Genomic DNA, 25,595 nt, shown 5'->3' with positions numbered 1-25,595 from the left:
GGTCCATGTAATCGGGACACTGTGCTTAATTGGTTAGCTAAATTATCTGTAACACCGAACGTAACACAAGAGGATGTGATTTGTGCATTGAGGGAGTGTATGCCCAGTGATGATTTTGCAGCATTTCCTTACAATGTGTTAATTGAGGCAAATGAACATCAGCTGCTGCCATGTAGCTGCCAGCTCCCAGCAGCTGTGATGCCCAGCAAGGCACTGGAAGGGCATTGCTAGTGCCTGTTGCAGCTGTTCACTAGGCTATTGGGGGTGGGGGGAGGGAAGGGCGAGGATGAGCCCCCCACCAGGGGAAGGGCTGGGCTGGGCTGGGCTGGGCCGGGCCGGCTGGAGGGGCCTGGCTGGTGAAGTTCTGGTTGAAATGATTGACGGTTTCAATGCTTCTGGAATTTTCTCAGATTAGAAATGATGGCCCAGGTGCCTAGAGCCTCGTTACAGGAGGGTCGCACCCAGTGTGTCTTCATGTAGGCTGGGCCACATACCCGCCGGACCCTGAGCCCCCACTCCAGAAATCAGAGCACCAGGAAAGGTTGATGGGACTGGATGTGACCAGAATCCGTAGAGCTCTGATCAGAGTGAGGGGAGCAAGGTCCCTGGCTCAGGGGCTAGAGTTGGAGGGTGAGCTGCCCGGGGGTAGAGAGCTAGTTGGAGTTGGGGATCAGGGGCCTGGTGCACGCAGTGGGGGTTGGCTGGAAAGGGGAGGGCAAGAGACCTGGGTAGGGTCTTCTGGTTAGAGTTATGGGGGTGAGAGGCCTGGGTGAGGGGGCAAGGGGAGGCTGGCTGGAGGTGGGGGGCCAGAGGCCCAGCGAGGGTGCAAGGGGAGGCTGGCTGACAGTGCAGGGTCAGGGGCTTGGTAGCAGGAGAGGGGAGGTTGGTTGGAGGTGGAGGGCAAGGGGCCCAGCTGTCTTGATCACTACTTATAAATACACTAGGAGAAGATTTCTGATAGCAGGGGCTCTTTTGTCTGGAAGATGAAGGCAAGACAATTCATCAGTTGGAAGTTGATGCTTGACAAATTCAAACTGGGAATAATAAAGAGCAAATTTTTAACAAGGAGTGAAATTGACCGTGCAAACAGCTTACCAAGGGATGCAGTGAATCCTCCATTGCTTGGAGTCTTTAAATCCAGGCTAGATGTTTCTTTCTAAAAGATCTGCTCTTATTCCACTACAGTTTGTTGGGCTGGATGCGGGTGTGACTGGGTGGAATCCCCTGGCCTGGGTTATGCAGGAGGTCAGTCTAGAATGATGATGATCATCAGCACTCCCTCCTGGCCTTAAACTCAGTGCACCTATGAATTGTCTCACTGCAATTGAAGATTTTAGAGAGATTTATTTGAAGACCAGTGAAAATTTCCCCCCCAAACTTCTCAACGGTTTTGAAAAGTGGCTGGAGTCATGGCACGGTCCAGGCTGCCCAGGCCCGCCTTAACCGATGGTTAGAGGGGTTGGAGCCTGGTTGATGCTCTGGCTCCAGCTGGTTTTAAAACTGGTTAGAATTTTTTGGGATGGGTGAAGGAGGGGGCATTTCTCCATGTAGAGAGGGCTGGGGTTGATTTAGACCTTGAATTTAGGGGTTGTAAAAACAAGGTTGTTACATACCCCAAAGTCCCTAGAAATTATGAAATTCCAAAGAGAACAGTTTGTTTTTTAAACCTTCCCCAGAAAACCAAACAGTGCAGCATTCAGAGTAGCAGCCGTGTTAGTCGGTATTTGCAAAAAGGAGTACTTGTGGCACCTTAGAGACTAACAAATTCATTTGAGCATAAGCTTTCGTGAGCTACAGCTCACTTCATCGGATGCATTCAGTGGAAAATACAGTGGGGAGATTTATATACATAGAGAACATGAAAAGGTTCTAAGGTGCCACAAGTACTCCTTTTCTTAGTGCAGCATTGTGACAGTGCAGGCTGCTTTGGCAGGCAGTGCAGCCTAGTGCATAGAGCACGGGGACTTGGGAGACTTGGGTTCTATTCCCAGCTATGACCTTGAGCAAGTCCCTTCCCCGTGCCTCAGTTTCCCCATCTGTAAAATGGGGCGTGTGTTACTGAGCCTCCTTTATAAAGCACTTTGAGATCTGCGGATGAAAAGTGCTTATTAAGAGCTCGGTGTTACCTCAGACTTTTGATAGTGTGGGGTTGAGGAGATCTCCATGGGGCTCTCTGTTCCCATTGTGCCATCCCATCAAGCAGCTCCTCCTTCATGATCCCCTAATGTCCCGGGGCAGCGACAGACAACGTGGAAAAATAACCTGAACATAGCAATTGCCAGACTGGGTCAGCCCTGAGGTCCATGTCGCATCAGCAGTAGACGCTGCAGAGGAAGGGTAAAGAACCCACAGTAGCAGTGGGGAGGAAAACTTTCCACCACCATAGGTCTCATCCTGGTGTCTAGCAGTTCAGCTTAAACCCTGAAGCACAAGGTTTAATATCCATTCCAGAATTATTGTTGTAATTTAAATTATAGTCCTGGATAGTCTTTCTCCATGTGAATGTCCAGGCTGGTTTTGGTCTCAACTTCATTTGGTGGTGAGTTCTACGGGCTAATTGAAAAGTGTTTCCGCTTATTGGTTTTGAATTCCCTACCTTTTCATTCTATTTGAGTGTCCCTTGGCTCTTGTGGGATGAGACAGGAAGACCAGAAGCTCCTGATCTCCCTTCTTCATCCCAATTATTATTTTATAGATATTTATTATGACCCCTCTTATTGGTCTCCTTTCTAAAGGTAAAGAATCCTTTCAATCTCTCCTCATAGGAGAGTTTGTCCAGGCCCTAGATCATTCTCTTTGCCCTTCTCTGAACCTTCTAATTCTGCAGTATCCTCTTTGATTTAGGGTGAACCGTGCTGCAGACATTATTTCAAATTCAGATGAAGAAAGTCTTTAGTGGGTTGATGCAGTTTAGTGGCTGTAAACAAGGAATCGGCACTAGCAGTTGCTGAGGTGTCTCCATCTGCTGATCAGGGTTCAGTGTAGCAATGTGGAGTGAGTAATGTACCAGAAGTGAAACTGACTCGAACTGAAGTGAAATTGACCAGCTGTAGTGGGTGTTTTTCCCCCTATTTGTCCATGCTGAAATACCTGCAAAGGCAATAAGTGTGGAGGGATTTATATTAAAAACAAGCTTTAAGTGTAATAAACCCAGGTGCCGGTAACACAAGAAGGAAACATAGTTTTTGTTGTAATGTTTTTTTAAACCACTAACATCTCTCTAAATCCTCAAGCAAATGTTGGGTTTTTTTTACTGAATTTTCTTTCGGAATCCTGAAAAGTTTCTCTCTGCATTTGGTTTTTGAGGAACTCTTTGAGGGGAGGCAATAACGGTCTCGGCAGCTCCAGCTGAGCCTCCTGCAGGCAGCGGGCGCCGGAGGGAGCAGCAGGGGTAGTGGAAGCCGCAACCGGACCCGCCCGGGCCCCAGCAGCACGATGGGCAATGCGGCGACGTCCCAGAAGGGCGGCAAGCTGGAGAGCAGTGAGTGCTGGGAGGATCGGGGAGCAGGGAGTGGGGGAAAGGGGAGAGCGCGGGGTCTGGCGGGGGTGATTGGGGCCCCGGGGGGGGAGCAGGGAGTGGAGGGATGGGGAGAGCGTGGGGCTTGGCGGGGGGATCGGGGCTCCAGGGGGGTGGGGACAGCGCGGGGCCTGAAGAGAGGATCGGGGCCACAGGGGGGAGCGGGGAGTGGGGGGAGTGCAGGACGCGGGGGGAGTAGGGAATGGGAGGCCTTGCGGGGGAATCGGGGCCCTGGGAGGGATGGAGACAGTTCGGGGCCTAAGCTGGGGCGGGGGAGAGAGCATGGGGCCTGGGGGGAGGAGTGTGGGGGGGAAGTGGGGAGTGCGGGGGATTGGGGATTGAAGCGGGGGGTTGAATACGGGACCTGCCCTGCATTAGGAGGTACTGGGCCTGGGGTCATGGGGACTGGGGAGAGCAGTGTGCCCGGGCCTCGGGGAGGAGGGCTTAGCAGTTCTGGAAAAAGGCCTGTTGAATCCGGGCAGGGTGAGTGTGGAGAGGACAGGCTACTGAGGGGGCCCCCTTCTGCCCCCACTTCACCTTGCCTGGGACACCCAGCAGTTCTGTGCTGGCCTGGCTGCATTCCCCCAGCCCCGTGAACCCATAACTCTAGAGCCTCTTTCATACCTGTGTACCCCTGCCCTGTTCCTCCATGCCCCACACTGCTGCACTTTGCTGCTGCCTGTGCCCCCACCCACCTCATTGTGTGTCTGGAGGGGTCTGTCTAGGACACTGGTTCTCAAACTCGGGCCGCCGCTTGTTCAGGGAAAGCCCCCGGCGGTCTGGGCTGGTTTCTTTACCTGCTGAGTCCGCAGGTTCAGCCGATTGCAGCTCCCAATGGCTGCGGTTCGCCGCTCCAGGACAATGGGGGCTGCAGGAAGCGGCGGCCAGTACGTGCCTCGGCCCTCGCTGCTTTTACAACCCTATGTTTGTAAATATACATAGTTTTGGGGCTGAAAATGATTGCAATTCTCTCCTGCATCAGCATGTGTTTGTGATGTGAGCATCCGAACTGGCTTCCTGCTTTCCTTTTGGTTAAGAATGGGATGGATTTGTATTATTTGTATTACAGTAGCACATGATGACCCGATCCGAGACCCTCCAACACCTGGAAAGAGTCTCTGCCCTAAAGAGCTTTGAATCTAAAGAGAGCAGACACACAATGGAGGGATTCATAGCCCCATTTTACAGACAGGGAGCTGAGCTGAAATGACTCACCCAAGGTTGCGTGAAGTCGGTGTCCAAACTGGGAATGGAACCCAAATCACCCGAATCCCAGTCCCCTGCCTTTACCACAAGGCCATCGGTCAGAGATCCCAAAGCCAGCCGAGACCACAGTGTTCATGTCGTCTGGTGGTTTTCAACCTGTAGTCGGCAGACTCCTGGGGGTCTGCAGACAGTGTCTAAGATTTCCAAGGGGTCTGCATCTCCATTTGAAATTGTTCAGGGGTCTGCAAATAAAAAAGGTTGAAAACCACTGGGCTAGTCTGACCTCCAGCGTGGCAGAGGCCATAGGACTTGCCCGTTTGACTTAGAGCAGATCTCTTAGAAAAGCATCCACACTTGTTTTGAAAATTGCCTGTGCTGGAGAATCCGCCACAGCCCCTGGTAAACTGTGACAGAAAGCTCGCTGTAACTTAGGGAGTGGAGGATTGTGTGCAGAGCCTAGATCTATATTTCATGCTGTCTCTTGCCTCCCCCGCCCCCCCCCCCCCCCGATCTGTTACATCTTCCCTTTTCCCTGCGTGTTCACAGACCCAGCTCGCTGCTGTTGGGGGAGCAGAAGCAGGGTTAAGGGGGGCAAGATGTGTATGTTCTATACCTGCAACTGCTTGGGTGGGCTTCAGTTGTTCAAAGATCATGAGTCCCTGCGACGGCTTCTGAAGCAGGGTGGCTTGCCTGCTCCACCAAAATGAACCTATCTGGGTTAAATGGCCTGTACTCCCAGTGGTGCCTCCCTGGGTGCACAGGGCTGTTCAGCAATAAACATTCAATGCTTCCCTGATGCGCCCACTTCTGGGGTGGAGCAGGGATTCCACTGCTGAAATGAATGACTAATGAGCTTCAGGCTGCCAGACCAGACACGCCCCTAGTTAGACCGGGTGTACCAAGTGGGGCTCTCACTGGTGGTGCCCCATGAGGCTGACTGCCCTGGGGTCACCATCTGTGGCCAGGCCATGGTGCTCCGATTGCTGAGGAGGGCAAAATGCCATCTGCTGTGTCCGTTTGTCCCTCCTCCTGCTGCTCGTTGCTGGCTGCAGGCTGATGATTTTTAGTGAGCACGCTGGAATATTTTAAACCTTTCATGCTGAACCTGCGGGACCCGCCACCTGAGATGGCAGAAAATTCCCCTGGTGCTGCCAAAGCTGCACCTGCACAAGGTTAACCCTTTCGGCGTCACTCTCGCCAGCCTGTCGGATTGGCACGTGGTGGGGGGGGGCAGCCCCTCAGGAGTGCGGACTCAGCTACATATCTGTTACCCCCACCCCGATCACCCCAGTTAATTCCCTCTGCTGGTGCCTTCAGACGGGGCTGGCAATGGAATTGTTCTGACCTGAACAGCTTGAGCACCCCGAGTTCCATGGAAGGGGGTTTAGGCTCCAGCTCTGGAGGAAGGGTACTGATGGCCTGCTCCAGTCCCTTCCATGGAGAGTGGCTTCGAATCAATCCCCTTTTAGGCCTTATAGTGATGGGGGGAGCTCCAGCACAGGTCCCAGATGGGAGGGGCTGTCTCAAGACCCACCCCCGGGGAGCTGAGCGTGCAGCAGCTAGTGGAGACCTTCCCGCCCAGCTGCTCAGCTGATCTGCTCTTGTTGGCTGGTCAACGTCAAGGCTTCCATTCACCCAGGCGCAGCTCAAATAAGCCAATCGTGTTGCACGCGGGAGCAGCACTGGAAACTATACCTAGCGCGCTCCTCACCAGGGCAGGCTGAGCCCTGAGCCTGGGAAGCAACAGGAACGAAGCTGGCTGCTTCCCACCCTGCTACCCTCCAGACATTCCTCCCCCGGAGATCCCGCTTCCGCCCCTCAAAGGGTCCCGGAGGTCTGGTTGGAAGCCATGCAGCCATGGGGGAGCCTCGGGCAGCGTAGATAAGGAGGGCAGTCTGAATCAGAATCCCGGCGGCCAGGAGCCAAGGTCTGCGTCACCGGGGGCAGCGGCATGGAGCTCAGACCCAGTCACCTTTGTGGGATTGAGGAAGGCTCAGATTTCGACTTCCAGTTCTGGATCCAGCTCTTCCTCTGGGTGCACTTTTTCAGCCGGCTGGTCCATTACCTCCTCTGCACCTTTTGGGGGCTGACACAGTAGCCCCCTTGTCCATTGCATCCATGGTGAGCAGCTTCCTTTCCGGATTCCCCCCTGCCACCTGCCTGCAGAGTCCCGGTCTCTGCAGACCCCAGCTGTTTGGAAACTGAGATTCACAAGGAAGGGCCTCCTTCTTCCCCATCCCACCCTCTTGCTTCTCCCCCGGAGCGCTACCCGGCTCTCTTTGGTTTCCGCTGACAGTGGCTTCTCGCTCCCAAGGTCAAGGAGCACAGCAGCGCTTGTTTGGGAAAGGCAAAGTAAAGAAACCTCCAGGCGACTAGTCCTGGGTCCCGCCCCTGCCAGCGTTTGGTATTGCCTGGGACTGCACGGCATGAGAGTCAAACCCCATGGTGCTTCGAGATCTCCTCCCTGGGGTGCTGTAGCAGGGTGCCTCCGAGGGCTGAGGGTTTCCGAATGTGGGTCTCTTTGAACGCCACTTGGAGAGCCACCTTTGATGTGCTGCAACCCCCTGCTGTTCGTCTCTGCGAGCGGGGCCCCCAGCAGTGGACTTAAGGACCTGCACCCCTCTGACTCAGGCCTCATGTGAGCCACAAGCCCACCCGCAGCCCCCCGATTTCCTTTGCAGCCCCAGTGGCTTGGCCTGGGGGACACTGTACTTATAGGATGGTGTTTTTTCTAGGGGTCTGCCCCCCAATGCAAGCAGGATCGGCAGTGAAGCCAGAGGGAGCCTCTCATGCTGCTTTCAGCCCAAGGATTTGAGAGGAGCGGAGACCCAGGGCGCTGTTTTAAGCCCTGCTGTGTGGGTGTTTCCCTTTCCACTGGCCATTGTCCCATCACTTCTGATGCAGAATCTGTCCTCCCCTCACCCTCAAGGAAGTGAAACTGACTTGGCTGGCTGCGTAAATGACCAGACTCCCCCACTCCAGCTCCATTTCCGCCACCAGGAAAGCCAACTCTCCAGAGAGAGGTGGGAGAGAAGAAACCATTTCCAAGTCCCTGGGTCTTTCCCGCTTGGGAATGTGCATGGATGTGACTGGCTGGTCCTGAAGAGTCGCACACCGGTCTGTGAGTTGACAGCCATGCTCTGGGGCTGCTGCAGGGCAGGGGAGCTGTTGGATGGAAATTCTGCCTCCTGGTTTGAAGTCGAGAGCAATCAGCTCAAACCCCCTGTCTCTGTCGTGAGTGGAGGAGTTTTGCTGAGGCTTGGGGCCATCCCTCTAGTCCCTGATCCTGCTGTCTTCTCCGCTGCTGGGTAATGACCAAGGCTGGAGGATTCCTGGATCAGGGCCGAGCTTCGCGTCGACTCTGGTTGTGAGGGCCGGGGAAGGAGGGAGATAAATAAATGAAGGGAAACATGAGCCATGGAGCAGAAATGACCTGCCCCAACCCCAGCAGGCACAAAGGCGCTAAGATGTCACTGCTTCAGAAGCTGGAGAGCCTGGCTGGGCGGATCTTCTACTGGGGGTCGCGGAGCGAGGCGGGGGCCCCGGCCAGTAGCAAGACAGCCCACCTTAGCCAGCCTGACACTGTCTCCCAGCGTGATCTGCAGCCGAGGTACAGCTGGGCGAGGGATTGATCAAAGAGGGCGGGGCTCTCTCCAGCTTTTAAGCTTTGGCTCCTCCCCTAATGCTCATGGATCGGCTCCAGAGCTGTTTATTGAGTGTGGCATTAAATCTGGCCACTGGGAAATCGATCAGGGCTGCTGCTGCATCAACTTTCCAGCCCTGGGGCAAAAGTTCTGTCCTTCATCTGTTCCGATAGCGGGCGGTGGGGATGAGGCAGCGTGCTGGCATCGGGATCGGAAACTCCAGGAGCTCCGTGCAGGATCCGGCTGTAGCCTGGCACTCTCTGGATGGGGGAATCCGGGCGGCATTTGCCAAGGAGGGAAAAGATCCTGGCAATATCTCAGAGTTGAGAAAGTCAGGCTTCTCATCAGAAATGCAGGAGTGGGGGAGGGGGCGGGAAGCCCAGTGCTGGAATTGCCAGCCCTCGGATTGACTATCCAGGTGGCCGCAGTGGCCTGCTCATCCTTCATGATGTTCGCCAGCCTCTAGCCAAGGAACTTGTAAGCACTTTTGTGAATGAACTCCGCCCTCCAGCACAATCCTCAGCCCCAGTTTACAGAGCTGGAAAATGACTTGACTGAACTCACAGTCAGTCAGGCCTCCTGAGCGCTCCTGGCTTATCCAAAGCAATGTCAAGATGCCCCATTACCTCACTGGGTGCAGGAGCAGGTCCCACAATAACCCTGACCAAATGCCAGCGTGGTTAAGGGTACGCCACCTCCTCTGAAGTCCACCTCCCAGTGTGTTGGATCCTTCACTCTTCTGCACCGCAATGTGCCTGTTAAGGAGCTGCTGTCCCCACCCCAGAAGCAGCTGCATTTTGGTGCTGGGGGAGCAGTCCCCATGCAGCATTGCTGTGCGCTGTTGACCAGCTGCCATGACCCACCCCATGAACGTGCTTAGGGATGAGCCAGCCTATGAAGGAGAGGGGGCAGGAAGGGATTTCAAGTCATGTCTTTGACCTTATCTCTTGGCATGAGGGTACAGTTACATGCCTGGGGACGGCCAGACAGCAGGAGGCATTTGGCTTTCGTGGCATCCGCTGGAGCTTTTAACCACCCTGGCCCATGCTCCCTTGGGGGAGGAGGGGCGAGTGTAACCTAGTGTGTGTTGTGTGTCCCTGACCCATAGACGCTGCGAGTCTGTTCCTGCCCCAGCTGCAGAGCCTGGCTGTGATGAAAAGTTGTAAAGACTCCGGCCTTTAGCTCCTCAGGTCCCTGGTTCAATCCTTGGTGTTGACCGAAACAGTGGTTGTCACAACCCCTTGGACTCCCTCTGGACCTGGCTAGCTTTGGTCTTGTGCTGGTCAATTGCAAGTTTCTCAGGGCTAAGCCAGCTCCTGGGAGCCTACGGGTGGGTCTTTGCTCCAGAGTTAGCCAGGCTGATCAGCCCCCGGTAGCCTAGTCTGGGTCTGAGCAGCCCCCTGCAAAGCCGTTTGAGTAACTGTGTCCTCACTGGCTCTGCACTTGTTCCAAGGGAAAATCCCAGGGCTCTTTGTGCTGAGATGCTCAGATTCTTTCCCTGGCCATCGCGGGAGAACTTGTCTGCCCTGTAGAGGAATTGTGGGAAGGCCTTGGGGGACTGTTGGCACACGAGGGTTTAGCCTCTGCAGAGTGGGTGGGTTCCAGCCCGAGTAAAAGCAGAGCCTAACCGCTACCGTGCCCCCACCTAGGCCGGCTGGCCCCTGGGCTCCATCTCCCACCCCCACTTGGCCGGCTAGCCCCTCCCAACTGGGGTCAGAGGTGTTTGTATGTGGAGAGTAGTGGGGTTACGTCAGGTATGCCTGCCATGCTGCTCCAGGGCAGAATTTAGGGGAGACCCCTAGTGGTGATACCATGTAGTGCTGGCGTGGCAGTGGCAAGCCGGAGAGATCTCCAGGATGTCTCTGTCAAATAGCCTGGATAGAGGATCCCTGTTTAGTATCTCTGCTTTGTGGGGTGCCCTATAGAGCGGCATGATCTAGTGAGTTAGAGCAGAAAAGGGGCGGGGGGCTTGGAGACAGGACTCCTGGGTTCTATTCCCAGCACGAGGCAGGGAGGGGTGGTGTATTGCTTAGCGAAGGTGTGGAGAACCAGGACTCCTGGGTTCTGTTCCCTTTTTGCCACTGTTCTGCCATGGGACCTTCAGCAAGATTCCTTCCCTTCTCTCTGCCTCAGTTTTCCCACCTGTAAACTGGGGTTGATTGTATGCCATGGGAGTTCTGCTTTGAGATCCTCAGGGTGGGGGGATAGAGACGGGCTTTCACAGCTCATAGGGGGATAGGGAGTTACAGTGAGGCGGCTGAAGTGGTGTGAGGGAGGAGTTGGGGGATCCTCTCTTCCTCCTCCAGGAGTGGATCAGGGCAGTGTCCAGATGCCCCAAGGGATTATGGGTGATGGGGTATTGGCTAAGAACCCAGTTAGACCAGTGTGGGTGGGGTGGGGAAGCTGCAGTTGTTATTTATAAATAGACCCCTGGAGCATCGCTGTGTGAACGTTGTGTCCCTCCACCATGTGATCGGCTCTGTCCCTGTCCTCCCCACCCCCTCCCTGGATGTGCGTCCTCACGCCCAGAGCTCAGAACCCATGGAAGGGCTGGCGGTAGGCGCTGCTTTCTGGAACCAGCTGCCCTACATACCGGGGCAGTGAAGGGACACTTTGGGGCGTTGCCCTCGCCTCGTTGCTGCCTCCATCCCCAGGCAAGTGGGATTGGCAGCGCTGGCAGATCCACCTCTAGCGGCAAACAGGAACCCAGGAGTCCGGGGCAAGGCTGACCTTGGGGGCAGACACTGCTGTATCCAGGGGCAATAGGCACTAATGGGCACAGACCCCCTGCGCCAAGGGGGCTTGAAGGCACCTGTCACCGGAGGATCCGGACACCGCGATGGGGCCCTCCAGCCTGGCATAAACCCGGCCCCTCCGATGCAGCCGAGGGAGTGGTGGTGCCAGAGACACACCCTGGAGCTGCACTGGGCCCTGTGCTGGCTCGGGTCTCTCCTCGGCTCGCCGGAGAAGCCGGGGTCGAAGCAGAGGTTGTGTTTGCTCCTGCTGCCTGGGGCAAAGTCCCCCATGAGGCGCCAGGCCAGACCTCCCTCTCTGCCTGCCATGACCTCCTAACCACAGCCGGCGGCCTCCGTGTGTCACAGCATGGACGGTAAAGGGGGGCTTTGGGGGAGGGGATCCCAGGCAGGGTGTGTGGTCATCTCCCCTCCCTTAGTATCCCTGATGGCTTGAAGTGCCAGGGTCTGTCCCTTCCTTCCTCTCTGCAAAGGGGAGCTTTTGACTCACAGCAGGCACACGGTGATCCTGCACCCCCAAGGCACAAGCCAGTTCTGGTCAGTGGTCAGCTCGTTTGAGATCTGCTTAACCCATCTATGAGTTTAACCCTCTGAGACCTGAAGCTCACCTCTACCTGCATCTGGTTACATTATGGTAGCTCTTGAGCCCTGACTGAGCTCAGGGCCCCATTGTGCAGGGCGCTGTACATACTTCCAGTCAGAGACAGTCCCTACCCTGAAGAGTGCAGAGTCTAAATAGACCTGAATGGGGAGGGGAAACAGAGGCCTGGAGCAAGGCAGTGACTTGCCCAAGGTTAGAACCCTAGCTGCTAGGCTGCGCTGCTTCTCTATGCCAGTTTCTACTAGCAGCCTTGGCTGTGATCTTGCCGTTGTGATCTCTTTGGGGCAGGGAGCGTGGCTTTGTACAGCACCTAGCTTAATGCGGCCGAGCCTGGTGGGGGCCTGTTGGTGCCATCGAATCATAGGCTTGACATCATTGTAACCAATCCCCATGGGAGGTGAAAACCTGGCAGCTCGTTGCACCCAGCGGCCATCCAACAGGAGGATGTCGGGGTTCAGGGCTCTGTATCCCTGGCTCCCACAGCCACCTGGCCTGTCCACCCCGATCACTGTAGTGAAGGTCTCAGTACTCAGCTCTCTTCCCCAGCCCGAGCAAGAGGCAGGACGGTCGTGCACTGGCCCCTGCAATCGTTAGCAGGGTGCTGGGTGTAACGCGGACCACGTGCGCCAGACCGGGTTGTAATGTAGACCTTCATTAGATCCTTCGCATCAGGAGCCAGGCCCTGGATTGCTTACGCTCCAGCCCCATCACCTGCCCCCTTGGGCCTCTTTCCCCACTGGGCTCATTAAAGGAAATAAACCAGTTTTTTTTTGGAATCTGCTTGGTGCTCACCAGAGAGAGACTGTGAGTCCTTAGTGGCAGGGAAGCTCTGGGTTTAACCCTTCAGCCACCAGCACTGGAGGGATGGGGAGGGGGTGGATTCTCCTCGGTTCTGCCCAGGTAAGATGGAGTTTACACTTTGGGAGATCGGGATCTGGAGCAGCTGGGGGCATGAGATGGGCGGGATGTAGCTGGAATCAGAATAAGGCCTGGGGCTGCACTAGTGACGGTTCTTTCCTGTGGTGCTTGCAGCTTGCCCTGCCCCGCCCCTCCCCCCATCCTGGTCAGGCGTCATCCCAGTGGAAACCCTCCCATGGCCAGAAATGGCATCCAATGTGGAAAGTGGGGCTGAGGCAGGTTGCTAACGTGCATCTAGTGGCCTGGGGGAACAGGCCTCAAAGGGCTTAAAATCTAAATCCATGATGGCAGGTGATGATGCTTGGCTAAGAGGGAGGATGGAGGGGAGTGGAACAAGCCCATGGGGGAGCTGTCAGCACGTTTGTTCCTATCGGACAATCATCACTCGGGCACGCAAGGGCGGAATCTGTGTGGGTGTTAACCCCGGTGCCATTCTCCCTCCCTGAGTTTTCACCTGTAGTTTCAGGATCTCTTTGCTGTTGTACAGTGTCCTGAAACAGCTGCCCTGTTTCACCCCAGAGGTGGCTGCATTTTGGTGGCGGATGAAATGATCCTTTTAGTGACCACTTAGTATTGGCTGCTGTGGAAGCTTTGCCTTCAGGAGTCCTGACTCCCTGTCAGTTACACTCCAAATGGCAGGGGGAATGAGCCTGCTTTTAAATTCTGGCTGCATTCCAAGGTGACCAGTCCCTGTAAACCTCTAATCTGCTCTTCACCATTCATGCCCTTTGTGCCTCTGGGGCGTGGTGAAATTCGATTAGTCAATTTCACTTTGTTTCTGATTTCTCCTGTGTTGATTTGCAGAGGCTGGGGGCCCAACACTGGTTTTGGAGGCGGAGTCTTTAAAGTTTTGTCAAACCAGTCCCCCTCCCCCAAATAGGGGGAAAGTTGTGTGACGTTTTGTAACCCTGGCCTTGTGCAACTCAATTGTTTTTCTTACACATCTGGCCCTGATCCTGCAACGGGATTTCAGAAACAAGCCTAATCTGTCCTCTCTAGGTTCTTATTCTGCTCTTATCACCGCAGTATCTGAATGCCTTCCAGTCGTGCATTAAATGATGTGACTTCACATCTGTCATGTGGCTTGTTCTCTCATCTTCTCCCTTGAAGGAGAAGTGAGGGCAGTGGAGTGTCTTGTCGTTTTTGAGGTTCTGGTGGGTCAAAGAAACGCGTCTGGATTTGGGATGGTCCCTGGTTCATGTGGCAGGTAGTTCCATAGTCTACAACCAGACCCTGAGGAAACTCTGTCTCCTGCACAGCTGAACTTCACCGTGGTGGTAGGTGCCATTGTACCAATGAAGTAGAGTTGTCCGCCATTATCTTTCTGTCAAAGTCGTATGCTCATTTAGATCCCCCTTGCCGCAAGCCATGGAGGCCTTGAAGGTGGGGACTGAGAACTTGAACTTGGTTTGAAAGGCAGAGGCTCTACGGTGAAGCATGAGGTTGGAAGCTGCTACCCACAAGCTGGCATGCGTTAGGTTTCTGTAATCACAAATGTTGGGCCTAAAACTTGTCATGTCTCTTTAAGAGCAGTCTGCCCTCTGATTGGGAGACTCAGCTCTCTTCCAGATAACTCTGATCTCTCCTAATTACAGGTCCCTAGAGCCCTGGTGCTGGGCTCTGCTGGGCTTTGAATCAGGCTCTGATTTCCCTTCAACAGAGAATGGCTTTGTTAAGCAGATCTGTTGTCCTAAGTGGTCTGAGCTTGTGCATTTTCCTTTCTGTGTATCGGGGTTGATCCCTGTCCCAGGTATTCGAATAATACCTCGTGCTGCTGCATTGGATACAAGAGAACTGGGTGCATTGTGATAAGCAAGAGTGCAGTCTAGCGGTCAGAGTAAGGAATGGGAGTTGGTATTCCTGGCTCTGGGATGGAGAGTGGGATCCAGTGGTTAGAGCAGGGGACTGAGAATCAGAACTCCTGGGTTCTATTCCCAGCTCTGGGAGAGGAGTGGAATCTAGCGATTGGGGGTGGGGAGCTGAGAGTCAGGACTCTTGGTGCTCTTTTCAATTCTTCCACTTCCTGTGCAACAGTGGGCAAGGTCATGTCTCCCTGCCTCAGTTTCCCTTCCCATAAAAAAGGGAATAGTACCTACCTCCTGGAAGGATTAAGGAGGTTAAGGTTTTGCTCAGTTTGTTGAAAGGTGGTACAAAAGATTAGCGGTATGAAAACATCTCCATTAGCCAGCTATCCTCTGGTGTTTATCCTGGCGCAGGTCAGTGTGTTAGTCTATTGTGTAATTAGAGACAGTCAATTAGTTTCATATGCCAGATTCGTGCCATCTGACAAAACTGACATGAATAGAAATGCGTTAATGGGTCTTTAAAGGGAGTCTCTCAGCTGAAAGGCCACTGAGCTGGAAAGGAATGGCTACAAAACCTCGGGGTTATTAGAACAAGAGGATTCTAAAAATCCAGGTTGCCATTTACTATTTATGAGTTACCATCAATGGCATGCAGGCTCCTAAAGCCTATAAGCCCTTTGGAAAATGTTACCCTGTTCCCGCTATTGCTTTTGCATAGAAGTTGCTCAGATACTAGGGAGCTGGGCACCCGTATAAAACCCTGAGATAGGTAAGTCTGTCTGCTAAGCAAAGGAAATCTCACTAGTATCAATTTCACTCCTGCTTATAGTCATTTTCACTCTAGGGCTCTCTGAGCTGCAAGAGGCATGGGGGACCTTTTGTCTGTTTCAAGTGGGACTTAGTTCAAAAATAATTGGAATATTTCAGGATTTGTTTTTAGACAGCATTGGCGGGTTTAACCAAAACTTAAATTTTTGGAGGCCAAATTTGAATTGGCTGCTCGTTAAATGGTTTTTTAATTACAGTAGCCCCCAGAGATATTGATTGCAACCGAGGACTCCTTGTGTCTGGGTTCTGTACAGACCTGAAATGAGCCAGTGTCTGCCCCAAAGAGCTTACAATGGAACTCCCAGAGCTTGCAACTGATTGTACAGGGAGTATCCCCTTGGAAATCAATGGGGCTTAGTGCCAGGGTCTGTCCATACACTCAATTGCGGGATTGGAGCCTCAGTTAACCCTTTGTCCTGCCACAGTGCCGAGAACCTGCAGGATGGCATCTTAACCCTGCTGGCGAAGGAGTGAAACTGACCAGTGTAGAGGCACTGTGTACGTTCCTATCCTGCCCTCACTACCATAGGGTTTGGTCACTTTTCAGTCCATGCCATAAGCAAGGTGACTCCCATCTGTCTCCTGCGGTTCATTCTTTCACCAGGGGGAGAGCTGTGTGTGCAGTGGAGGTGCTGGTTTTGGTAGGGTCTTTTTATAAATGCCTGTGCTGTGCTGTTTTTATAGTGGGGAAGGCTGATCAGAGGAGGGCACATAGAACTAGGAAGAAGAGGTGGGGAAGTTTGAGATGATCCCTAGATCCTGTGGCAGTCAGTTCCAGTGTTGTGGATGGGCTCTCAAAGAAGCTCTGTCTCTCTCACAGACGAGCTTCACCTGGGTGGTAGAAAGTGCCGTGGGACTGGAGGAGTGGGGCTGTCAGCCACAATCTCCATCCCAGAGCTTTGGTTCCAGGGGTCCCTGACCCAGGCCCACGGCCTTGAAGAGAAAGAACGAGACTCTGAGATGAGACAGGCCCAAAAAGGGAAGAAATTATTGGTGTTGGGCCAAGTGAATTAGAGGCTGGTGATGCAGAGAAGATTCCTCCATCACTGTCTGGGGCTGCCCCCAGTTTATGTAACTGATTAGCAGAGCCTCACAAGTCTTCCTAGACCTCCAGAAGAAGGCAGAATGGCTGATCTCCCCCTCCCAAGGCATTGATCTGGTGTGGATGATGCCAGGGAAGAAGAGAGGGGGAAGGCGTATTGCAGGTCAGGGCAACTGCACCTGTATTTGCCCCTCATGATCCAGCCAGGGAAGCCACTTAGGCTTCTGGCTCCCAGTCATCACCTCTCTTGGGTGGAGACCTGCGTCTCTCTCCTTCCTGCCCGGGGTATTTCCAGGCTGCACAGCTCCCTGCCTACACTGTGAGTTCCTCAGCAAGCCAGACTGCCTGAACCGGCCTGCTTTTCCCTCTTTCCTCAGAGGCTACAAACAGCCCAGTCTCCACAGGTAAGGTACCACACAGCTGTTAGCAAGCACATTGATTCTTAAGGTAAAAGCATTCTTAAAAACCAGCAAAGAACCAACACGCCTGCTAATAAGCTTTCCAAAGATCACCCCGCTTCCAGCCAGGTAACTCACAGGCAGTGGGTTTCTCCTCGGGGAGCGGCTTCCAGCAGCTGAGGTTTTGCATAACAGAGGCGTTACGTTTGCATACCCCTCCCCTTAGAGATTTCCTGGGAAACGTACTTAACTTTAGAAGGCCCCATAGTTTCAGATGATCCCCCAAAGCACATAACCCTTCCCTGGGTTTCCATCGGAGACGTCACATACAGTCCCACAATAATACATAACCGCCTGCCTTTGTAATACAATGAACTCCTAAGCTACTTAAACTTAGTTCTGTAAGGTACGGCCAGGAGAGTGCAGGAAATTGTCTTCTCTGTCCCGTGTCCATGCAAGGATCCCTCTTCCCCGCCCCCTTGGGGCTGGGATCGATGGTGGGAGACAGTGGCTGGTGAGCCAAGCCTGTTTCTATAAATAGTCCAGAGAGAGTAGGAGACAAAGTGAAAGTAGGTCAGACAGACTGAGCGTCTGGGGGAAGCAGATGTGAATTCAATCCCACTCTGTAGGGCTCCACGGGAGATGGGCTGTGGGGACTAGAGGGTGAAGGGAGTGTGGGCGGGGGTAGTTAGCCAGCAAATAGCTGATCCCCAGAACCCTTTCAGGGCTGCCCTGCCCTGCCCTGTCCTGTCCTGTGGGGTCAGGGGAATCCCCGTAATCTTGGTCTCCTTCCCTCCAGCAGTGAATCAGTCACATCTGTAGGATGTTGTTCTGCTTCGCTGGTGCATTTCAGGCCCTCACCTGGCCCATTTCTCAGCCCTTTCTGTAGGGCAGGGATGACAGGACTAGAGCGCGGTGATGCCGGGTTTCCACAGAAGTGTTGCTATTTAGCGATTAAAGTGGGGGGGTTCCTGGGGTTCTGTCCCCAGTTCTGGGAAGGGAGTGGGTTGTAGTGGAGAGAGTGGGGCGGCAGGGAGTTGACTCCTGGGTTGTGCATCTGTGACCCCAAGAACTGCAGCACCCACATCTGGATCTAGGCTTTTAGCTTGTCCCCTCCCTGGCATCTCAGCACCAATGATCCCTGGGGGAGGCAGTTAACTTTATACACCTCCGGTGTGGGGGAGACTTGCCTGTGATGGTGGGGGCAGAGGGGAGCTCTGGGCTCAAAGCCACCCCCGGCTGCTGCTCTGTGCTTGGCCTTGCTGCTGCAGCCATTCCAATCCCGTGGGCGTCTCTTGCACCGTTAAGAGCTGCGGGACTTGTCCCTGTTGGGAGCAGCAGGAGGCAGCGAAGATAAAAGGGGCTCTCGGTACCAAATATCCCTCCAGATGCTGCAGATTGCTCCAACCCCCATCCCGCTTCCTCCCTCCCATTGTTCTGGGATCTGGCAGCAAGGACAGGGAGCCCGGCTGGCGAAGGAAGGATCACCTGGCTGGATGCCAGAGAGCGGGACACTTGGCTGGTCCCAGGCTGCTGCTGTCGAGACTGTGGCAGGTTGTTTTAACCCCTTTGTGGGCAAAGCCCAACTGGGGTTTGCAACTTTCACGGCTGCCTTCTGCAGCTGTGTGTGTGTGCACGGAGCACCCCCTTGTGGGCTGTTGGTGTCATTGATCTGTGATGCCTGCATGGTTGAGAGAAGGCTACACACAGGCCTCTGCCCTTTGAGCTAAGGGGGAATCTCCTTCCCCTTCACCCCCCTTTGCTGGCAGCAGTAGTAGATCCCGTATCCTCCCATTAGGGCAACTTGATCCATGCATCTTAACGTCCTTTGGAGGGTTGTACGAGTGTCTCCTTATGGGGTGCAGGTTCTGTGTCGAGGGGCGTGGACCAGGCACCCCAAGTGGCATGTTCAGTGGGGGGATAGAGGCACAAGTGCATCCCCTTGGTGCTGGGGGCTGCATTAGCCCTCCCTGACGGGGCTGTTTGGTGTGTCCAGGGGCACGGGGGTGGGGATGTTGCGGGAGCACCCCCACATGGACCTCTCCCTAGCCAATCCCACCTGAGCCGCCCTTTATAGCCAATGAGGCACCACCATCCGGCTGATATGCTTAAAATCCCCATCCCCTTTGTGACTGTGTGCCTCTTTGCTGAGTGGGGCGGGGCCTGAAAGGGGAGCTCTGTCCACCAGGCTGGGTGCCCCCCCTTCTGACTCCTCACGCTGCTCCCTCTCTCTTTCCCTTACAGTGGAGGAATTCTTAGCCAAAGCCAAAGAAGACTTCCTTAAGAAATGGGAGAGCCCCTCTCAGGTACTGTGCCCCCAACCCAGATCACCCCCCCCGCAATCAAGGCCTTTGCAGACCCAGGCTGATTACTCCGCAGTCACCCCCTAGATCTCTTTCCCCATCACTGAGCCACCTTGCCACACAGCCTCCTCTGATGGTCTGGGGGTTGTTTTTGCTCCTGGGGGGCGGGGCTGAGTGGACCATGTTGCTCTCCCGCCCGTCCCTCCAGTCTGCCCTCTGGTAACTGGAGGGCCAATAACTCTGTAGGTTCAACTCCACTCTGCTGAGGGAGGGGGACACTAACAATGTGGGACTCCTCCTGATCCAGCCTGTCTCCCCCATCCTCCTTCTGAGCGTCCAGCATGGTCGTCCAGCCCAGCCCAGCCCAGCCCCAGATTGGCTCCCAGGGGAGTTGTGCTAACAGGGACCCTGTTCAAAGGGCCTCCATTTGCTGCCTACGCTTGAGCGCAGTGCCCCAGTGCCCTGGGTCTGTCCCCGCTGGAAATCCCGCCTGGGGTGGTTGTGGGTAATTCCTGAGGCAGAGCTGCTGGTCCCTCTGCAGCACTGTCACTTTGCTAGTCCTCCCGCACACCCTGTGTCATTAACGCCATGGCACAGATGGGGAAACTGAGGACCAGAGGGGAAAGGGACTTGGTCATGGGTATAGGAAGTTGGTGGCAGAACTAGGAAGAGATCTTTTGACTCCTAGTCTCCTGCCCTCTGACCACTATACTTCACTTCCTCTCCTCACAGACCGAGGGCTAGAACCCAGGAGTCCTGACTCCCAGCCCCACCCCCGCCAGCCCCACTGAATGGAGCTGGGCGGGTCGCCTGTCTGGAACTGGAGTTTGGTTCTGCCCAAGGAGCAGGGAATCCCTTGTCAGTGTCTCCTTAAAACTGTGGTGGTTTCCTTTGGCGCCCTCTGGTGGTGAAATGTGACATGTACTTCATATGGATGTTCTCAAGAACAACCCCAGTGCGGGGCTAGCGGGTGCTGTGCTGCAGGGAGTGGCGGGCTCAGTAGGGGGCGCTCTCCCATCACAGTCAGTGATGACCCTGGGGGGGCTGCCGTTCTGGTGAGCTATAAAAACCAAAGCTCTGACCAGGGGCGGCTCTACCAATTTTGCTGCCCCAAGCAGTCGCTGCTGAATTGCCGCCACCGGAATAGTGGCAGAGCTGCCACCAACTTGCCGCTGTGGGACACAGACTGCCACCCCATTCTGAATGCCGCCCCAAGCACCTGCTTGGAAAGCTGGTGCCTGGAGCCGGTCCTGGCTCTGACCCCCCTCATGGTCATTAAAGATCCCTCCAGTCTTGCAGTGCAAATCCCACTGTCCTGGGCAGGTTCCTTCCTGATGCCCCCAGGACCAGTCTGGCCCCACATCACATTTATTTTCCCCCTTCCAGAACACGGCCAGTTTGGATCAGTTTGATCGAATCAAGACCCTGGGCACGGGCTCATTTGGAAGGGTGATGCTGGTGAAACTCAAAGAGACCGGGAATCACTATGCCATGAAGATTGTGGATAAACAGCAGGTAAGATGCTGGGGGCTTCCGTAGAGATCTGGCCTGGGGCCGTGGAATCCCCAGTGCAGGGGAGGGATTTGGGGCTGAACCCTGCGTGCGGACGCTGGAGAAGGGAGTGCATGGGAGGCGTAGGGGGTGCTGCGCCAGCAGAGGAAGATCAAGTGTTGCTACTTCCTTTTCTCTCCCAGGTAGTGAAGCTGAAACAAATTGAGCACCCCCTCAACGAGAAACGGATCCTCCAGGCCGTCAACTTTCCATTCCTCACCAAGCTAGAGTATTCTTTCAAGGTAGAGAGAAAAGGAGTACTTGTGGCACCTTAGAGACTAACCAATTTATTTGAGCATGAGCTTTCGTGAGCTACAGCTCACTTCATCGGATGCATACCATGGAAACTGCAGTAGACATTATATACACACAGAGACCATGAAACAATACCCCCTCCCACCCCACTGTCCTGCTGGTAATAGCTTATCTAAAGTGATCATCAAGTTGGGCCATTTCCAGCACAAATCCAGGTTTTCTCACCCTCCACCCCCCCACACACACAAACTCACTCTCCTGCTGATAATAGCCCATCCAAAGTGACCACTCTCTTCACAATCTGTATGATAATCAAGGTGGGTCATTTCCAGCACAAATCCAGGTTCTCTCACTCCCTCACTACCCAAGATCCATAAACCTGGAAATCCTGGGCGCCCCATCATCTCAGGCATTGGCACCCTGACAGCAGGATTGTCTGGCTATGTAGACTCCCTCCTCAGGCCCTATGCTACCAGCACTCCCAGCTACCTTCGAGACACCACTGACTTCCTGAGGAAACTTCAATCCATCGGCAATCTTCCTGATAACACCATCCTGGCCACTATGGATGTAGAAGCCCTCTACACCAACATTCCACACAAAGATGGACTAGAAGCCGTCAAGAACACTATCCCCGATAATGTCACGGCTAACCTGGTGGCTGAACTTTGTGACTTTGTCCTTACCCATAACTATTTTACATTTGGGGACAATGTATACCTTCAGATCAGCGGGACTGCTATGGGTACCCGCATGGCCCCACAGTATGCCAACATTTTTATGGCTGATTTAGAACAACGCTTCCTCAGCTCTCATCCCCTAATGCCCCTACTCTACTTGCGCTACATTGATGACATCTTCATCATCTGGACCCATGGAAAAGAAGCCCTTGAGGAATTCCACCATGATTTCAACAATTTCCATCCCACCATCAACCTCAGCCTGGTCCAGTCCACACAAGAGATCCACTTCCTGGACACTACAGTGCTAATAAACAATGGTCACATAAACACCACCCTATACCGGAAACCTACTGACCGCTATTCCTACCTACATGCCTCCAGCTTTCACCCTGACCACACCACACGATCCATCATCTACAGCCAAGCTCTGTGATACAACCGCATTTGCTCCAACCCCTCAGACAGAGACAGACACCTACAAGATCTCTATCAAGCTTTCTTACAACTACAATACCCACCTGCGGAAGTGAAGAAACAGAATGATAGAGCCAGAAGAGTTCCCAGAAGTCACCTACTACAGGAAAGGCCTAACAAAGAAAATAACAGAACGCCACTAGCCGTCACCTTCAGCCCCCAACTAAAACCCCTCCAACGCATTATTAAGGATCTACAACCTATCCTGAAGGATGACCCAACACTCTCACAAATCTTGGGAGACAGGCCAGTCCTTGCCTACAGACAGCCCCGCAACCTGAAGCAAATACTCACCAACAACCACATACCACACAACAGAACCACTAGCCCAGGAACCTATCCTTGCAACGAAGCCCGTTGCCAACTGTGCCCACATATCTATTCAGGGGACACCATCACAGGGCCTAATAACATCAGCCACACTATCAGAGGCTCGTTCACCTGCACATCCACCAATGTGATATATGCCATCATGTGCCAGCAATGCCCCTCTGCCATTTACATTGGTCAAACTGTACAGTCTCTACGTAAAAGAATAAATGGACACAAATCAGATGTCAAGAATTATAACATTCATAAACCAGTTGGAGAACACTTCAATCTCTCTGGTCACGCAATCACCGACATGAAGGTCACTATCTTACAACAAAAAAACTTCAAATCCAGACTCCAGCGAGAAACTGCTGAATTGGAATTCATTTGCAAATTGGATACTATTAATTTAGGCTTAAATAGAGACTGGTAGTGGCTAAGTCTCTAAGTAAATATGGCAGGCGACCAGCTTGGCTTAATGGTGAAATCCTAGCGGATCTTAAGCATAAAAAAGAAGCTTACAAGAAGTGGAAGGTTGGACATATGACCAGGGAAGAGTATAAAAATATTGCTCGGGCATGTAGGAATGATATCAGGAGGGCCAAATCGCACCTGGAGCTGCAGCTAGCCAGAGATGTTAAGAGTAACAAGAAGGGTTTCTTCAGGTATGTTAGCAACAAGAAGAAAGCCAAGGAAAGTGTGGGCCCCTTACTGAATGAGGGAGGCAACCTAGTGACAGAGAATGTGGAAAAAGCTAATGTACTCAATGCTTTTTTTGCCTCTGTTTTCACTAACAAGGTCAGCTCCCAGACTGCTGCGCTGGGCATCACAAAATGGGGAAGAGATGGCCAGCCCTCTGTGGAGATAGAGGTGGTTAGGGACTATTTAGAAAAGCTGGACGTGCACAAGTCCATGGGGCCGGACGAGTTGCATCCGAGAGTGCTGAAGGAATTGGCGGCTGTGATTGCAGAGCCATTGGCCATTATCTTTGAAAACTCGTGGCGAACGGGGGAAGTCCCGGATGACTGGAAAAAGGCTAATGTAGTGCCAATCTTTAAAAAAGGGAAGAAGGAGGATCCTGGGAACTACAGGCCAGTCAGCCTCACCTCAGTCCCTGGAAAAATCATGGAGCAGGTCCTCAAAGAATCAATCCTGAAGCACTTGCATGAGAGGAAAGTGATCAGGAACAGCCAGCATGGATTCACCAAGGGAAGGTCATGCCTGACTAATCTAATTGCCTTTTATGATGAGATTACTGGTTCTGTGGATGAACGGAAAGCAGTGGATGTATTGTTTCTTGACTTTAGCAAAGCTTTTGACACGGTCTCCCACAGTATTCTTGTCAGCAAGTTAAGGAAGTATGGGCTGGATGAATGCACTATAAGGTGGGTAGAAAGCTGTCTAGATTGTCGGGCTCAGCGGGTAGTGATCAATGGCTCCATGTCTAGTTGGCAGCCGGTATCAAGTGGAGTGCCCCAAGGGTCGGTCCTGGGGCCGGTTTTGTTCAATATCTTCATAAATGATCTGGAGGATGGTGTGGATTGCACTCTCAGCAAATTTGCGGATGATACTAAACTGGAAGGAGTGGTAGATACGCTGGAGGGGAGGGATAGGATACAGAAGGACCTAGATAAATTGGAGGATTGGGCCAAAAGAAATCTGATGAGGTTCAATAAGGATAAGTGCAGGGTCCTACACTTAGGACGGAAGAACCCAATGCACCGCTACAGACTAGGGACCGAATGGCTAGGCAGCAGTTCTGCGGAAAAGGACCTAGGGGTGACAGTGGACGAGAAGCTGGATATGAGTCAGCAGTGTGCCCTTGTTGCCAAGAAGGCCAATGGCATTTTGGGATGTATAAGTAGGGGCATAGTGAGCAGATCGAGGGACGTGATCGTTCCCCTCTATTCGACATTGGTGAGGCCTGATCTGGAGTACTGTGTCCAGTTTTGGGCCCCACACTACAAGAAGGATGTGGATAAATTGGAGAGAGTCCAGCGAAGGGCAACAAAAATGATTAGGGGTCTGGAACACATGACTTATGAGGAGAGGCTGAGGGAGCTGGGATTGTTTAGCCTGCAGAAGAGAAGAATGAGGGGGGATTTGATAGCTGCTTTCAACATTAGTGAGAAAACCTGGATTTGTGCTGGAAATGGCCCACCTTGATTATCATGCACATTGTAGGGAGAGTGGTCACTTTTGATAAGCTATTACCAGCAGGAGAGTGAGTTTGTGTGTGTGGTTTTTGGAGGGGGGTGAGGGAGTGAGAGAACCTGGATTTGTGCTGGAAATGACCCACCTTGATTATCATACACATTGTGAAGAGAGTGGTCACTTTGGGGGGGTCGAAGGGCACAGTCTGCATCTCTTGTATCCTGAGAACAAACCTTCCTGGCGTGACGTCTGGGATCAGGTTTGGAGCTAAGAAAAATCAGTTTGGATCATTCCCCTTTTTCACTCCCTTCTGTTCTGCTTTTGACTCCAGGTTTTGAAAAGTGATACTTCCCCCCCGCAACCTAGTCAGTTTTGCTTTCGTTCCTAGCCAGTTTCAGTTTCTGGCTCCCATGCGCTGGCCCTAGGGCATGAGGTCTGGCTTGCAGGGGAGTCTTAGAGGAAGTCCTAACTCCATGCACAGTTGACTTTGTGGAGACTTTGAAACTATCACATGGGATCATTTCCTCCTGATGGAGTTTCTGTGAAAGATAAAATTCAGGCCCCTGGTGATGCGGCTTGGACCCTCTTCCCTGAACCTGGATTTTGGGGCCTGTGAGCTACACCCTGTGTGTAAAGGGGAGAGCAAAGGTAGTTGTCCCTTAGAGCTCCACAGCACCCCCTGTGGCTGGCCTGATTAAAGAGGGGCTGGCTCTGAAGAGAGACCTGTCTCCTCGTCTGTAAGCCTGTGGTTAGTGGATTGTAGCGAGGAAGAGTTGTCAGCTCAGAGGAGGCTGCAGGATAAACTGAAGCCCCCTGCGGGAGCCTGGAGGCTAGGGTGATGGGTGTGTTAGCAGTAGGCAGTGCTGGAAGGGTCGTTTTCTTGGGGGCCCCTCATCGTTCCAGGGTTAAATAGCTTTGATCTCTGGCCCCTTGTCCGCAGAAGCTGCTACAATAGAAATGTCCCACCTGCTCCGTGCCAGCTGCTTGGGGCTGGGCTGTGTAGCTCTCGGGTGACACAGTGGCACTGGGGCCAGCGGCTGCTGTCACACAGGCTGGCTCGCTGAGCCAATCGCTTCTCCTACGACAGCGTAAAATAAATACCCCGCAGGTGTAAATGTGGGAGAACTTCATTGAAATCAATGCGACTGCTC

The 25,595-nt window shown here is 53.4% G+C and overlaps 1 protein-coding gene across 3 annotated transcripts in view; it reads left to right on the top strand.

Moving 5' to 3' along the window:
• LOC125627831 (cAMP-dependent protein kinase catalytic subunit alpha-like) overlaps nt 1-25,595 on the top strand; it is a 132,150-nt gene that overhangs the window by 99,095 nt on the left and 7,460 nt on the right. Inside the window, exons 2-5 of one of the 3 annotated variants that reach the window (XM_075121701.1) lie at nt 3,307-3,481; nt 18,957-19,018; nt 20,402-20,530; nt 20,710-20,808. In XM_075121701.1, coding sequence (XP_074977802.1) covers nt 3,436-3,481; nt 18,957-19,018; nt 20,402-20,530; nt 20,710-20,808 — 336 coding nt within the window. In that variant the 5' untranslated portion in view covers nt 3,307-3,435. Of the gene's footprint in view, nt 1-3,306; nt 3,482-8,121; nt 8,318-18,956; nt 19,019-20,401; nt 20,531-20,709; nt 20,809-25,595 lie in introns of those variants that run through there. The other 2 variants (XM_075121703.1, XM_075121702.1) reach the window with 2 other exon arrangements.

The sequence above is a fragment of the Caretta caretta genome, chromosome 20 (genome assembly GCF_965140235.1).
Source record: "Caretta caretta isolate rCarCar2 chromosome 20, rCarCar1.hap1, whole genome shotgun sequence".
Lineage (NCBI taxonomy): Eukaryota > Metazoa > Chordata > Testudines > Cheloniidae > Caretta > Caretta caretta.
Note: the sequence above shows the minus strand (reverse complement) of the source record. Positions and strands in the feature narration are given on the sequence as shown.